This window comes from Pecten maximus, chromosome 7 (assembly GCF_902652985.1).
Source record: "Pecten maximus chromosome 7, xPecMax1.1, whole genome shotgun sequence".
NCBI lineage: Eukaryota > Metazoa > Mollusca > Bivalvia > Pectinida > Pectinidae > Pecten > Pecten maximus.
The window spans coordinates 42255421-42272739 of NC_047021.1; the positions used below are offsets into that span (position 1 = coordinate 42255421).

The 17319-nt window shown below is 33.6% G+C and overlaps 1 protein-coding gene across 1 annotated transcript in view; it reads left to right on the plus strand.

The window, feature by feature from the left end:
• Positions 1–13202, plus strand: part of LOC117330892 (inosine-5'-monophosphate dehydrogenase 1b-like) — a 46913-nt gene extending 33711 nt beyond the window's left edge. The window contains exons 15-16 of the mRNA XM_033889444.1: positions 3319–3402; positions 8430–13202. Coding sequence (XP_033745335.1) covers positions 3319–3402; positions 8430–8451 — 106 coding nt within the window. The 3' untranslated portion in view covers positions 8452–13202. The remainder of the gene's footprint in view (positions 1–3318; positions 3403–8429) is intronic.
• Positions 13203–17319: the final 4117 nt, after the last annotated feature.

The following is a 17319-nucleotide window of genomic DNA, read 5'->3' on the forward strand; positions in this document are numbered from 1 at the left end:
GGAAACAATCCTCCATATTCCCCTCAGACAAGGGCACTATTTATATAATATTTCCCTGCTGAGTTCAAGTCCAGGTCTTCAATATGCTTGTCCACTGAATGCTGATTTGGGTAGCATTACAAACACACTCATAGCTTTGACAAATGTAATTATATACAGAGAGCAAACTGGCTTCTGGAATGTAAGGATTTTTAACATGCTAGAATAAGATATTTTCCAGAGATTTTTTTTTTTTATTTTGGCTAAAAATGGTCATGGTACGCAGCAGGTTCAATAGCTATAGATGTAGGAGGGCCTGAGAAACAAGGAATATTTTAATTGCCTTTTGGCTGGGGTTGATATATTCTTATATCATCTGTGAACTTATCAACTTGAAAAAAATGGGTTAATGGAGAAAATGTATATTTTAAAAACTGTTCAAAATATGTAAAATAACCCATTTTTTTTTTTTTGCATGTTTAGTTATTTAATGATCAGAACTGTTACTACAAGTCATTCACAGGTTGGATAGCACAACAGATGATTTTCTTTTGACTTTGGTACTTATTTGAGACAGTCTCAGGGTTAATTTGCACTGGGTACATGTAGGTTATATGTAAAACGATCTCTTTTATAAATGAAATAACTCCTGTATATTAATAAAATTTTAGAAAATAAAATTTTAGAAAATAAAATTCAGAATATAATGGGTTTTTTCAATGTCCATGCTCCAAAAGGCTATAGTTATAACTTTTAAGCAAACTGTATGTCTGTAGAAACAGTTTTATCAGCTAAAGCTATATATTGTTCAGGGAAACGGCCATACATGTACTGAAACCTTACACGCCCCCAGGCAGCCAAACTTACATCCCCCAATCAGGCAGCAACTCAGCTCGGATGACAGATGTTATCGAGGTAAATCGTGAAGTATATGACATAGTGTGTTGGCTATATACAAACACCTGTCTTTTAGATTTACATTTATTTCAATGTTAGAAATCACAATGCAAAAAAAAAAAAATTTAAAAAAAAAGGTAAAATTTTCCTGTAGAAAATAGATGAAAATACAATCATTGCTTGACATTAAAATGGTAGTACTGATCTGTAGCTTTGGTATATAGTTCAAATGTAAAATGCTTCAAATTGTCCTTAGCTGGTTGGTGATGGCCTGATGTTGCCAGCATGTTTACTACTAACACGAAATCTTAATATTGTGGCTTTAGACTGCAATTGATATTTGATGGGTAACCTGTAAGTTTTCATGTAAATTTTCTTTAAATTTTATATTGTGTCACTCTGTAGTGTTTGTTATACACCAATCAAAATTTCACAGGTGAAATATATGAATGGCATTTTCTATATAGGTCTGTCATGATCACCCATCAAAATTTCACTGGTGAAACATATGAAGGGCATTTTCTATATAGGTCTGTCACCCATCAAAATTTCACAGGTGAAACATATGAATGGCATTGTCTATATAGGTCTGTCTCTCTGACACAATCCTATGTTTTTCTAGAGATCTTCTTTCTCCGTTTACAACCAATTTCTTTTTGAAACTTGGTTGACTTTATAATCATGATGTAAATGTATGAAGTGATTTTGTTGAAAAAGAGTTATTGCCCTTTGTTTATTTCAGAATGTAACTTAACCTTGGGATATTCGTTTTGAACTGTTCTGTATGAAACTTCATAGGATTTTTTGCCATAACATTTTCAGAATTTTTGTAGCACAATTACTTCTTTCTTAATTTCTATATTTTATGCATTTTTGTACAAGTCTTTGTCACATTGTCATCGGACAGACATATATATTTATGTATATTGTTCCACACTGCAGTATGCTTGTCACATCAATTTTTGTCAGCTGATTGGATTATACAACAAACTCTTCATTGACTATAAATATTTTGTAAATTATTAATTAATTATCATGTCATTGTTACACTGACTGAGCATCACCAATAGTAAATAGTTATATGAAACTTCTTTGCTATATCACCTATATTATATGAATATACTGCTATAATTGTGTCTTTGCATACTAAAGTTTCATCCTGTGTCCCCAAAAATACAAACTTTCAGGCCTTAAATTGTCCACGCTCATGATCAGTATATATTTTTTTCATTTTCAAAGTTTGTATAAAGAACTTGTGCCATTATTTTTCTACTGTATATACAGTCCTTTATAAGTTATTTTCCTGTTAAGATAAGAGTGTCCCAACACTTTACTACTGTATACAAGGATTTGTAAATTGATTCACTGTAAAATTTCTTTCTCCTTTCAATTCAAGTATAAGACATTTTTTAAGAGTTTGTGGGTTGATTCAGGATAATATTTTAAAATCATTCAAATTAATGGCCATATTGTACAATCAAAATGACCTAAGATGAAATCCAAGCAGTGAAGTCTACATTGATTATTTTCTGTATTATTAATAAAAATTCTTTTTTAATAGTAATTATTTTCTGTATTATTAATGAAAATTCTTTTTTAATAGGAAAGGGAGGGGAAGCAATTTCATGATAAAAACCTAACAATTCACACTAGATATATACTACTGCTGCATTCCCGTTTTGAAGTTTCATTTCTGGAGTACAAGAAAAAATGTTATCGCCATAATAAACATGAGATAGATAAATCATATGGCATTTGATTATGATGGTATAGAACTACCTGCTCATCGGAGGAGTCGTCTATAATTTGGAAAAAACTTACTGACTGAATCCCCTTGGTCATTTTACATGCTAGTAAGGTTTATGTTTTAACTTAACTAAACTCACTACTCAGTACGTATACCCAGGTGCTGTTTAGATATTGTCTCAGCTGGTTTAAAATTAATTTGAATCCGCACGGCACGATTTGTATTGTTTATAAGAAAATGTTATTTCCATGAAAACTTAAGTTTAAATTGAATAGCTTGACACCTTCATATTTTAACCAGATTTTCAGATAAATGCATGTTTTTTTTTTGTTTACTGAATGATTGATAAAGGTTGTTTCTTTTAAATTGGAGACTGTAAATACAAGTTAAAGTGTTATTTCAATGACTTAAGTGTTATGTTCGTTTTATATTTAAGAAAAATATTTGTCTGCACATCAGTGAAATGAGAACTAGTACATCAGATTTATCACTGATCATGTCACAAGTTAATATGACACAGTTTAAATCTTAAAACACAAACAAATTTAGCATAATGGCCACGGCTACAAAAGTAGCTTTTGCTTGTTACAAAATATCAAGATAGAGAATTTTAGTACTATATGAGGAAATATTGAAGATTTTTAGGGTTATTTATTAAATGTCCGTTAACCTACATTATTTCATTTTACCAACAGGTCAATGATGTACTCGGGCGAGCTAAAGTTTGAGAGGAGAACCACTTCAGCACAAATTGAAGGAGGTGTACATAACTTGCACAGGTAAATATAGATAGTTTTTAGTTTGTGTAAATATCATTAAATGCATACTGAGATATTGTATTGTCTTTCTTTCAATATTTTTTTTTTTAATTTGCTGCTCAAATAATTATTATTGTCCCCTAGAAGTACTGAAGTATGCACATGAAACACTGTGTAGTGAGTATTTTTTTCATAAACACATTTAGCAGTAATAGGGATTTTTAGGTCACCTGAGACAAAGTCTCAAGTGACCTATTCTAATCCCCTTTTGTCCGTCGTCGTGCGTCGTGCGTCGTGCGTCGTCCGTCCGTAAACAATTTACATTTTCGACTTCTTCTCCAAAACCCCTAAACCAAATTCAATGAAATTTGGCAGGAAGCTTCTATGGCTAAAGGTCAACCAAAATTGTAAATTATATGGTCCTCACCCCCCAGGGGCCTCAGGGGCGGGGCTAAAAAGGGTCAAATTGACTAAAACTTCAAAAATCTTCTTCTCTACTCTCAGATATGGTGGAATCAAACACTCTTCATAGATGGAAGGGTCTTAAGGTGCTTTACCAAAATTGTAAATTTCATGACCCAGGGGTCTCACGTTTGCCCCTGGGGAGGGGGTAAACTTTACTATAGTTTATATAGGGAAATCACATTTTTGACTTTTATTTGTTTTATTTGTATTGGAATTCATTCTAATTTGGTTAACATTATCAGCATGGGATGACAGTTTGATGGCATGCACATGTTGGCCCTGACTGACCCCCAGGGGCTGATGGGCGGGGCTAAAAAGGGCCAAATTGACTGAAATTTCAAAAATCTTCTTCTCTACTCTCGGATAATATGGAATCAAATACACTCCATAGATGGCAGGGTCTGAAGGTGCTTTACCAAAATTGTGAATTTCATGACCCCGGGGTCTCAAGTTTGCCCCTGGGGAGGGGGTAAACTTTACTATAGTTTATATAGGGAAACAACATTTTTGACTTTTATTTGTTTTATTTCTGTTGGAATTCATTCTAATTTGGTAAACATTGTCAGCATGGGATGACAGTTTGATGGCATGCACATGTTGGCCCTGACTGACCCCCAGGGGCTGATGGGCGGGGCTGGAAAGGGCCAAATTGACTGAAATTTCAAAAATCTTCTTCTCAAGACCAAAATAAGTTGGAATCAAATACTCTTTAAAGTTGGAAGGGTCTTAAGATGCTTTACTAAAATTGTGAATTTCATGACCCAGGGGTCTCAAGTTTGCCCCTGGGGAGGGGGTAAACTTTACTATAGTTTATATAGGGAAATCACATTTTTGACTTTTATTTGTTTCATTTCTATTGAAATTCATTCTAATTTGGTAAACATTGTTAGCATGGGATGACAGTTTGATGGCATGCACATGTTTGCCCTGACTGACCCCCAGGGGCTGATGGGCGGGGCTAAAAATGGTCAAATTGGCTGAAATTTCAAAAATCTTCTTCTAAAGACCGAAATAAGGTAGAATCAAATACTCTTCATAGTTGGAAGGGTCTTAAGATGCTCTACTAAAATTTATTAATTTAATGACCCGGGGGTCATAAGTTTGCCCCTGGAGAGGGGTTAAATTTTACTATAGTTTATATAGGGAAATTACATTTTTGACTGATTTGTTTGATTTCTATTGGAATTCATTCTAACTTGGTTAACATTTTCAGCATGGGATGAAAGTTTGATAATATGCATATGTTGGCCCTGACTGACCCCTGAGGGCTGATGGGCGGGGCCAAAAAGGGTAAATTAAATTAACTGAATATTTCAAATCTCAGGTGACCGTTAAGGCCCATGGGCCTCTTGTATGAATGATATTTCTGTAACTTCGTTGTGTCACCTGTATACATCAGAAAATTAACTAGTGACAAATATAAAGCTTGCATTGGCCTAGGCCTACACTATGTTGATAATACAGAGAGTTCTGTGTTTGACAGAGGGATGGTATACCAGTTTAGTTTGTAAATTTGAACTCCTATGCGAGGTTAAATGTGCAGTGGTCACACACTAACCTTCACCTAGACGATCTGGGTTCGATTCCCCGCTCAGACATGGAAAAGTAGAGTGGTCGCCTGCCCTACATTGTCGGTTTTCTACGGATACCACAGTTTAATTTCCTCCGTCAGTTACATCCCTAGCGCAATTCCTTCTAGGCCAACAAGAGTGATTATTAGTTGATATAACTTGTTTCGCAATCGTCGTAAATTAAGTTTATACTGAATATGATATTTTTTCTAATATACACCTGTTCACTAGAGGAATGGCTTATCAGCTGTGGGGAGCTTTGACGATTAGGGTTTGGGTTGAAATAATCACTGGGTGTTATTTCGGAATCATTGTAAAATAAGTTTGTACTGAATATAATAAAAAAAAATAATATACACCACACCTGTTCAGTAGAGGAACGGCTTATCAGCTGTGGGGAGGTTTGGCGATTAGGGTTAGGGTTGAAATAATCACTGGCTGTTGTTGATTGTAGTTACGATGTTCGTCTGTATTAAGGTAAGGTAGTGTGTTCCATTTGGATCAAATCTGCCAGGCATTTTTTGTGTGACATGTTTTGACAATTTAACATCACATTTTGTCATCTCAACGTTTGACAGCATTACAAGCCAGCCTGGTAAATAACAAACGTCTCCTTCATATGTCATGTGTATAACAATCACGCTAAATATTCGTTATCAATAATCAATTCTTTCCCCCAAATCTTTTTACATGAATGTGCATTTATTCAACATGATTTTTTTCATTCCTCAATAATGCACAGATATATATATCTGATTTTTTTTTTTTTTTCAAAGAAAAATTCAGTTTTTCATAACTACACCTCCTAAAAAATATCTGTTCTATATATAACCATTCCAGATGATTTAATTTATCATTTTATCATAAGTAATTTCAGGTACCTTTGCTAATTAATATTGATTGGGAAGTATTTTCTTATTCTATGTCATCATCACTCTACACTCAATACTTGTAAAATTTATTTTAAAACTCTGTGTCTTTCCTCGACCATCAGATGCCAATACTTGTAAAATCTGTTTTAAAACTCTGATGGTTCTTAGCCATCAGATGCTAATTTAAAAACTCTTGACGTTCCTCGACCATCAGATGCCATTTACAGCATGCAAGGTCACTACGACTAGCAAGGTTTGGTAATATTACTGCAGAGCTTTCCCACTCAAATGTTTTTAGGACCTAATTAAGCTGTTGGTGGAAGATCATAAAAATATGTATGTAAATGCAGTATAATTTGATAGAATTTTGTGTATAGAGAATAGAAAAACTTGATAATTTGCTTTGATATAATGCTGTTAGAGTTTCAAGTTTTTTCTTAGAAATGAAATATATATGCAATGCTAGTGAATTTTAAGTTATTGATTAATACAAATAAAATTATTGAATAAATGAAAATGAAAACATAACAAAGTTGTAATGATGTAAAGAGAGTTTCTGTACAGAAATGTAACTTTTGACTTATAAAAACAACATCAGGGCAGCACTTTGGATGGATATTTTGGAATGCCATCGTAGTTACCTCCCTTTGATAACTCTTTATTCCGAATGGTATATGCTCTCCCTTCCTTGTTACGTTTGTTTTTTACCCCCAAATACATTGACCTGCACAAGACTGCATGATATTGAAACTTTGAAATTGTTGGTTGAATTTGTATATCACGTATACAGTATATAGATTATCTCCCCGTTACCATTTGGTGAGACCTGGTACTAATATACATATGTACAGTATTTATATACAGTCATGTTGTAGAGATTTCAGCTTTAAATTCTCTCTTCCCCATTGCTCTAGCTAGTCTGTCTGCAAATCCTTCTTGAAACACATTTGCTATACATAGTTTGTTGGAGATATTTAATTGGTAGGGCATATTTATCCAATAAACATCTCGTACATATAATATATGTGTTGCTTACAATTTAGTTTTGTAGTATCCTATGCAAAATGTTGGTAGACAATTTCACGTCATGGAGTTTTTTACTACGATGTTATGGCTTAAGGAAAAGTTTTGAACATTTTTTATACATCATCACTTTATTAACATATGGTTGCAGATCTATTCAGAGCTATATAATGATGTATTCTGCCATTATTTAGATATGCTTATATGTGTGTCCCTCTATCGCTGTTTCACATCTTTTCTTAATTCAGTGAGATAGTAAAGGAAGAATAAATATGAAGATGAAGATGAAATTTAATTCTTACATATTCAGAGCCAAGTCATACTTCAACAGTTTAATGTTTAAATTTATAGGAGAGAAGCTTACTGCTATCTTACTTTCTGTCTCTGTCCGGTTTACTACTTTTTGTATTTTATATAAATACCACTGCAAACATTTGCTTAAAGGGTTAATGTCTACCTAAGTAATTTGTTTGTAGATTCCAGATGCCAATTAAGTCGGCTTTTTAGATAAATTGTGTAGTATATTGTCATCCATACCTAAAAGACTACTTATTCAGTGTGGCTAAAAGGATTTGAACTTAAAATTGTTATAGACCACAGTGTTCGCCACAACCTAATTCATGATAGTGGACTGACATGTAATTATGCAGTGCAATTGTTGAAAACCTATTGCCATCATAAATGATTATTCCCGCCACTTTGTCAAGGTTTTCTTATAAACATACCATATGGCGTCATCATTGGTCATCAGTAATAAATTACTCTGCAATTCAATGATGCCCCCAGCAGCTTTTGGGAGGAATAGAATTTTGCTTAAATGCCCTCTGGCACTGAAAATGAAATATATATTCGAAAGATAGAGAAGCGGATAGAATTTTAAATACAAACATAGATGATAAATTTTAACTTTCATTGGTCATGAAATTTCTGGGAGGGATAGTCAGAGCAAATCCTAACATTACACGTATATGTACTTCCAACACTTTAAAATGGTGGAAATATAGTCACATGCTTAGCTTTTGTGCTGTGATAATGAATGATAAATAAATGAAGAAAAAAAATAAGAAATATATTCACTGACTGGAGCTTTTGACTGATGCTGTTTTTTGTTTTACAGCTTCGAAAAAAGGTTGTACTAGAAGCAGCAATCCCAAGCAATGGAAGTTAGAAAGATGACAACATTCCGATCTTTTGGGAAGAGTTCAACAGACTACTAAGCAACAAGGGAGATAATTGAAGCCACAAGGGAGATAACTTGTGTTTCAGTAAATGTTGTACAGAAGAATGAATGTTGCAGAGAAAAATCAGCTCTTTGTTGTGACGGTCTGTACAGTAAGAGGACGTACACTGGGTGCTATTTAGGTTTTGAATGATTATACCGTATTTATCTGGCAATAAGCTTATGCCTGGTAAGAAAGCTGGACCCTGTATGTTGCAGTTCAGTAAAAATGCATTTCCTTGTTCTGCAATAAACCCATAGCCCTATTTTCAGTCAAAATTTTATGTGTTTGCCCTCTGGGCTAATTTCAGGATAAATATGTCTATTAAGTGGCAATATATTATCTGATATCCTGACTATTTTGAATCTATTTTTTACAGAGATTCATGGCCAGACATTTGTTTTACATGAAAGTGCATATATTACAAGAAATCCCTAAGGACAGATATCAGCAGTATCAATATGCTTTTGATTTCAACTTTATCTAAGTCAACTGATAGTCATTATTACACTGTAATTCGGGCCATATATTCGTCGGTCGTTGAATTGATTTCATTGTTCTGAAGGGACATTGTCGTAAAATCTATTCTTGGTCAGTTGTGGATAAGCATTATATGATTCATGCCTAAAATTTGATGTGCTAAACCTTTAGAATATGTTTATTCATGCAGTTCAATGATTAATGGTTTTTTTTATGGATTCATACTTTTGAGTTGTTTTCTTTTTTCTTTCTTTTTTTTTATAAAAATGATGGCTTTTCATCAGTTTGAAAGGCCAAAATAAGTTATTCCAATATTTCATTGTTCTTCCGTCAGAGTTTTTTTTATAAAAAGCTTCTTAAGAACTACATAGTCATATTAGGGTAATCATGTTGGGGTATTATCACACACAGTTTATCAGAGTTTAAGATACTATCAGGTTTTGTTCAAATGAATTACCTTGACATATGTACAGTAAGGCCACATGGATTAAAACTACCTGGACATATGGTAGGGTCACGGGGGTCAAATGTGAGCAATGACATTAATCTGGCCAAGAGCTGTGACTTTTAGGGTTAAATTTTCTCTCTTATATCCTCTCATTTTATTTTTTGTCGTCTAAGACACCTCTGTTTGGCACATTACCAGAATTACCTAGCCAACTGAAATATGAGAGCGACTCTTTTCATTTGCATTCAGATTAAGAGCTATCAGATTTGTACAAATAAATTATTCTGGGCTATTCATCAGTACCAAATGAAGCTCCTGTTTTGTCATTTGTGTATTATAAATATGTTGGAGCCAAGTGTTGCAATTGTGATAATATAAGAGGATGTTTCACAGCAATTTGTCATATTTGACACTAGACAGTCTGGATTATATTTAACATATAATGTATTTCCTATGAGAGAAGCAATTCACTAGAGGAATTTACTTCATCATTGTTTCTTAATATATGAAAAAATCCGAAATTTGCAAAAAAATATTGACCTTGAATAAAGACTGGTTAGATATGACAGATTGCCTATAAGAATGTATTGTTTTATCTGGATTTCATATATAGTGTCCTATTGTTTAATTGGTTTATTGCTAAACTTTTATTTACTGATCAGAATCTCACTACAAAGTGCTATTGTCGTAATTTTGCTAGGAATATTATACAATTATTTTTCACGACTGCTTCATCATATATTAAATCTCATTAAGATGCATTGAAATGAAGATCACCTTTGATGAATTCACATTCTCAGATTAAAAGAATATGGATGATTTGTAGTTTATCAGCACTGACTGCAGTAGAAATCTTAAAGGCATCATTTCTATTTTTTCTTTTAACAGTGAATGTAGATCATGTCAAACATGGATTTTGTTCACTCTAATCTATACATATGCAGGGCTGGAACTTAAAGGCACTTTTCGCAAGAGTTTTGATGTATAAATTCTGTATGGAGGTTGTGTAGAATTACAAACTTTGATTAATATTTGGCATATTTAGTAGATACCTATATGGTATGATTATTTCTAAGATTAAAGAACTCTTTGTTAAATAAAATGTCAGTCAGAAGATTTTGTACTCAAAATGGAACTATTGGCAATATAGGTTCAATATAAACGGAAAATCAGAAAAAAAAGAAACTAGTTTTTCAACAGTATGTATTCATCATGGCAATTGTGTTCCTTTAATTTCTAGCTCTTATCACTATAGGGAAAGGACCAAAGGTGTTATTGATATTAGGGCCAAAGCAATATATACTAGACTTTCTTTACATTACCATCGATTCTGTGAGCCAATCACTAGTACGGCATACATTACCATCGATTCTGTGAGCCAATCACTAGTACGGCATACATTACCATCGATTCTGTGAGCCAATCACTAGTACGGCATACATTACCATCGATTCTGTGAGCCAATCACTAGTACGGCATACATTACCATCGATTCTGTGAGCCAATCACTAGTACGGCATACATTACCATCGATTCTGTGAGCCAATCACTAGTACGGCATACATTACCATCGATTCTGTGAGCCAATCACTAGTACGGCATACATTACCATCGATTCTGTGAGCCAATCACTAGTACGGCATACATTACCATCGATTCTGTGAGCCAATCACTAGTACGGCATTAGTTAGTGCTACAAGAGGGACCATGTGAAAAAAACTACAACAGCAGTCGTGCAATCCGGTTTTACACCTGTCTGATATTGATCTATAATAATCTATATTATACCTAAATAATTTAGCTTACAATAGTTATACATGTATTCTGTGATCTTTGACTCATTTAATTTACATAAGCCTGCAGGTATTTACATGTTTGCAGGTTAACACAACCCTAGTCCAAGAGAAGCAACGTCAGAATTTCATTTGTCAGTTAAAAAAAGGGTCAATTTAGTCAACAAAAGTTGAAATTTCCATAATTAATGTTCCATATTTACAATATTCCATACAATGTTCGCTGAAAAAAATGATGCATTACATTTTGGGCTCCGAGATAAGTTTATGGTCATAGAGAGCTGAAATCCACTACCTTAGAGAACTGTTTTCTCTTTTCATCACTGAAGTAGATGTGAGACTATTTAGGTAGAGTTGCATTCCAGTCGTTAACTTAGAGAGTAAAAGTGATTTTATATAACTTGCTTAACAGCATCTTAACTTTGAAAGTGAAAGTGATTTTATATCACTTTCCTGCCATTAAACATGTTTCCTTTAACAATTCTTAATCTGGTACAAGTGTTTAACAGTAAGTTAATTAGTTACTAACAATTGAATTCATCAATCATAACTGTTTCAGTCTTCATGATAAGGGTGTGATAAGTATCTGTATATCTGCTATACATTAGCAAGGCACTGTATAATTAGTCTCATTTCATATTAAAACCGTACAATTTTCATACTTATTTAAATGTTTTGAAGCCAACATAAACATTCAATAACTACAAGTAAAATGCTTTCATTGCTCCACAAATTTTAAGCTTCTTGAAACCTTGTATGAATTTATTGTCATTCTTAGGAGTTTGTAGCCTTAGTTTTATTTTTGATTATTATTTACAAGCTTATTTCACCTATTTGCCTTAATTTTTGTTTGCCCCCATTTGTTTGCCTCGCGACAGGAGTCTGGCGTTGCCTTTTGCCCCTATTAGTTTGCCTTGCGTCAGGAGTTTGGCGTCGCGATTTTGCACCCAGATCACCGTTCATACATTTTGAATTAAAACATTGATTTACAAATAATTTTATATATGTTCTACGACTGAAGCATTTACGAGTTAAATTTATCTGGATTGTTTTTCCTTTTCATAGATAGCTTGAAACATGAAAAAGAGATTCCACAATTACTGCATTTGATTTGAAAAACCATTGAACAGCAATGTAATGGATATTGATTTAGGTAAGAAGTTGTTTCAGTACTTCCATATTGCATGATGGGAAGCTTAAGTGCAATGCGTTTCTCATCAAGCCACATCTTTTATGTTTTCTCGAATTTAATGAATAGTCTGCCAATACTGCCGCCATTGTTCCATAGTGGTTAATGTTTTTCGTGCATATTTTTCCCGCATTTATGAATTGTATAAGATTCCTTATTAAAGAATGTTACGAGCATTGCAAATATACTCTTCACTACAATTGAACTCTAAAAAAAGCAGCACATTTTTCAAAAAAACTCTATTTGAACTGTTTACAATCATTAATTAATTCTTAATTAAAATTACCACCATTGTTTTACATGAAATTTGAGTATCAAGCTACGTCATTGTACAAATGTTGTCGGTCAGCTGTGGGATTGAGAGTAACTGTAGTCACTGCTTGTATTATCATAGTCATCACAGTCTACATATATTTTGCACACAATTGTATGTTACGTTTTCCTGATGTTACGTTACAGGTGAAAAGATTATTATCGCAAAATGGTGTTGTAATATGTGAAATTAGATATAAAAAAAATGTTGTATTGATTTTTATATATTATTGTTCTTGTCTTGAAATATTTTTTGTCATCTTCAAAAAACTGAATTTATTTTGAATATATGTACATGTGCGACTTTAAGGATATAAATAACTACAATGAAATACAATATAACAATATTCTATGTTAATAAATGTTAATTGTTGGGTATATATGCATGGATAATTAGATCCTGTCAATAATGCTCATTTTGTTCATCAATAAATAACTATTATTGATATTGATTTTTGTTTTGTTTATTTTAAAGGACAATGAAAGGTCGTGATGGCCTAAAAGTAATTGTCATTTGTCAATCGTGTATCGATTTTAACATTCGTTCTAAAATTCTACTTAAATGAAAATAACAAGTACTGACATTAAAATTAAATTGTAATTTTAACTCAAAATCGATAAACAATGGCAAATGGGAACGAAATAATAATTTACATGGCGATCAGTGGTAAAAATTAAAATTAAAAAGACCACATTTTCTGGAAGAGTAAGTGTTTTCTTCTTCATCGACGACAACTACAAAGTAAATCTACATGTAGGTCAAATCTGGGTTGTGTGGCATTCTTCAAATGAGAATTAAGGTACCGGTGATGACAGATTTGAAAATACCCGCAAGTCAAACACATCTGTCTTCGTATTATTTAACAATAACGTAGATTTACTTGATTATTTAACAATAATGTATCTTTAGTTTATTATTTAACAATAATGTAGCTTTAGTTCATTATTTAACAATAATGTAGCTTTAGTTCATTATTTAACAATAATGTAGCTTTAGTTCATTATTTAACAATAATGTAGCTTTAGTTCATTATTTAAGAACACGATGCTCGATGCTCGTGTATTGTTGCAGAATATACGATGAGGATATTCTGCAATTATTTTCTGCAATTAAATTAATAACGAAGGCCGCAGGCAAGGTATTCTTGAAGTGGCAAGAAGACTGCTTTTATGAAAAAATGTTCAACCGTTGAGTTTGGGGTAAAATATGCCTATTTCTGAAAAAGGCTGCAAACTCACCATTTTAACAAATTGACATTCAAATGTTCATGTTACTATGATGAGATGTCTTAAAAGTACGATATAGGAGTTTTGTTATTAACTGAAATGCCTCCTTTAAGCCATATTTGTGTAATATTATTCTCAGTTGCCATTTGCATTTCAAGGTCAAAACAAAATAAGTGTTTATACGTACATACAGTAAAATCCGGTCAAACAAATGCTCCTACCCTGTGCTATAGACACTTGTGAACATAACAGCATGGCTATTTTTCAGGTTTGATCATTTGCGTGACTTAGATTTATTCCATGCCAAATCTTACCACAAAGTTACTCTACAGAAGAAACTGGTAGCATCTATAGCATATTATTGGTGATTGTAAGAAGCTACATGTCCAAACAAACATTTTGGTATATTACATGACATTTTTTGTGCAAATCTTAAGGTATTTATTCGTGTTTGAAATTCAACACTATTCTGCTATATAGACGACACTTAACAATCAGGATTTTGGGTCTGAAATGTGTGTTCATCGTTCTCGTCATTATTCGAACATTTTGAGATAATTACACATTCAAGTTTTCTTTGAAAACGGGAGACATTGCAAACTCGCCGAGATATTCCTATGGAAGCTAGCTAGCTAACACTTGTCCTGTGGTAATGCTTTTAAAGAACATTTTGCGCCGGTCTGAAATCCAAGAAGGCCGTAACAGCCGTCGTATTGAAAAAACACAGCTAGTCTGTCGAAAGGGCAAGTGATCGTATGGCATGGTGTGAAGCACACGTAGCCTGTCGAAAGGGCAAGTGATCTTATGCCATGGTAAGAAATACATCTGTCCAGCCAGAGACGTACGTGACGTCTAAAAAGATGCCAAGAATCATTTTATTAGGCCAGTGACAAAATAAGGTCATGGGTTTATTCAGACGAAAACCCCAAACAAGCACTGAGCGTCATATTGGCCATTTACATGTTAGAACCATTAATTACGTACAATGCGTGTACAAACTTTCGTTGTTAGTCCATGCAACAACACTATAACGATATTGTGCATTGTTTTAATGGGTTTGATATATACCTACTTCAGCTTTATTGTTATGTAGTCATGGAGACTAGACTGAAGCAAGTTAAAGAAAAATGATGAAAGGCGGCATCCACTTGTACAGTCTTTTAAGACTGATTGACTACGTAACACTAATTCAAAGATCCTACTTGTTTCCACTTGAAAAGTAAGATTCCTATGATGTCCATGGAGTCCCTGGATAAAGCTAATCTTTAATTTATTATTTTTTTAATGATTTTTATTCATTTATTTATATTGTTGCGTTGTTTAGTTATCGATTCCAGCTATAGTTTAAATAGAGGTTACACAACGAGTGGTTGTTGGATATGGAATTTATTTCACACGAGTAAGTTATTTTTTAAAAGTTACAAAAGACACGAGCTTTAGCGAGTGTTTTTTGCAAGTTTTAAAAAATAACTTACGAGTGTGAAATAAATTCCATATCCAACAATTTCTAGTCGTGTGACCTGTTTCTACCACAATAATATCGGCTTGAATCAAAGGGAAACGTGGCCAAGTATAATTTCGCGTATGCAAATAAAGTGTACCGGTGACGTCCGGGACCCGGTGATGTGACGCCATTGGATTATTGATGACGTCAATAACAATTGCAGCTTGGGTCAAAGTTCACCGTGTTAGCCAATCAAAATGCGTACAGATTTTATACCACGTGTGGTATAAACAGATTGTTAATCAACAGCTGTAATGATTAACTGATGGTCTGAGAGTTGAATAACACGGGGTATTGTGGTAGAAATAGAGGTTACACAACGAGTGGTTGTTGGATATGGAATTTATTTCACACGAGTAAGTTATTTTTTAAAAGTTACAAAAGACACGAGCTTTAGCGAGTGTTTTTTGCAACTTTTAAAAAATAACTTACGAGTGTGAAATAAATTCCATATCCAACAATCACGAGTCGTGTGACCTGTTTCTATCACAATAATATCGGCTTGAATCAAAGGGAAACGTGGCAAAGTATAATTTCGCGTATGCAAATAAAGTGTACTGGTGACGTCCGGGACCCGGTGATGTAACGTCATTAGATTATTGATGACGTCAATAACAATTGCAGCTTGGGTCAAAGTTCACCGTGTTAGCCAATCGAAATGCGTACAGAGTTTATACCACGTGTGGTATAAACAGATTGTTAATCAACAGCTGTAATGATTAACTGATGGTCTGAGAGTTGAATAACACAGGGTATTGTGGTAGAAATAGAGGTTACACAACGAGTGGTTGTTGGATATGGAATTTATTTCACACGAGTAAGTTATTTTTTAAAAGTTACAAAAGACACGAGCTTTAGCGAGTGTTTTTTGCAACTTTTAAAAAATAACTTACGAGTGTGAAATAAATTCCATATCCAACAATTTCGAGTCGTGTGACCTGTTTCTACCACAATAATATCGGCTTGAATCAAAGGGAAACGTGGCCAAGTATAATTTCGCGTATGCAAATAAAGTGTACCGGTGACGGGACCCGGTGATGTGACGTCATTAGATTATTGATGACGTCAATAACAATTGCAGCTTGGGTCAAAGTTCACCGTGTTAGCCAATCGAAATGCGTACAGAGTTTATACCACGTGTGGTATAAACAGATTGTTAATCAACAGCTGTAATGATTAACTGATGGTCTGAGAGTTGAATAACACAGGGTATTGTGGTAGAATGAGTTTTACATCATGTGTACCAGCTAGAATTATTATCATTTCAATTAAACGAACCATCGACTTTTGACAGGTCATTAGGGCATATAAATGTTGGCAAAAAAAAAACTAAATATATAAAGAAATAAATGTTGGCACACACACATACGTACATCTGTACATACTTCAAAAAGATAAATGTTCCTGTGTCATATTTTGTGGTACAGGCCTAGGACTTTCAGAAACCTCATAATTTTGTATATGTTAACAGTTTTCATAAGGTTTATTTGTACAAGTAACAACATTAATACCTCTAGAGGTCATTCACAGGTCATTCACGATGCGTTTGGGATTATACAAATTGGCAAACACACGACAGGGATTATGTCATTCCATAATTAAGGTAACTGATTTTCATAAAAGGTTAGTATTATTATGAACTCACACAAGCTTCGTACGTATTAGAGGTAGAGAATTAATACAGATAATGATTAATATGTGCCCTCGTGGGTTTTCGCCAGACAAACTAATCAGCTACGACATGTTTACAAGCATAATGACTATCGCGAAACAGGTCAATAACGAAACAACAATAACAGCGAATTTGGATGTGTGCCCAGATAATGTAAGGACA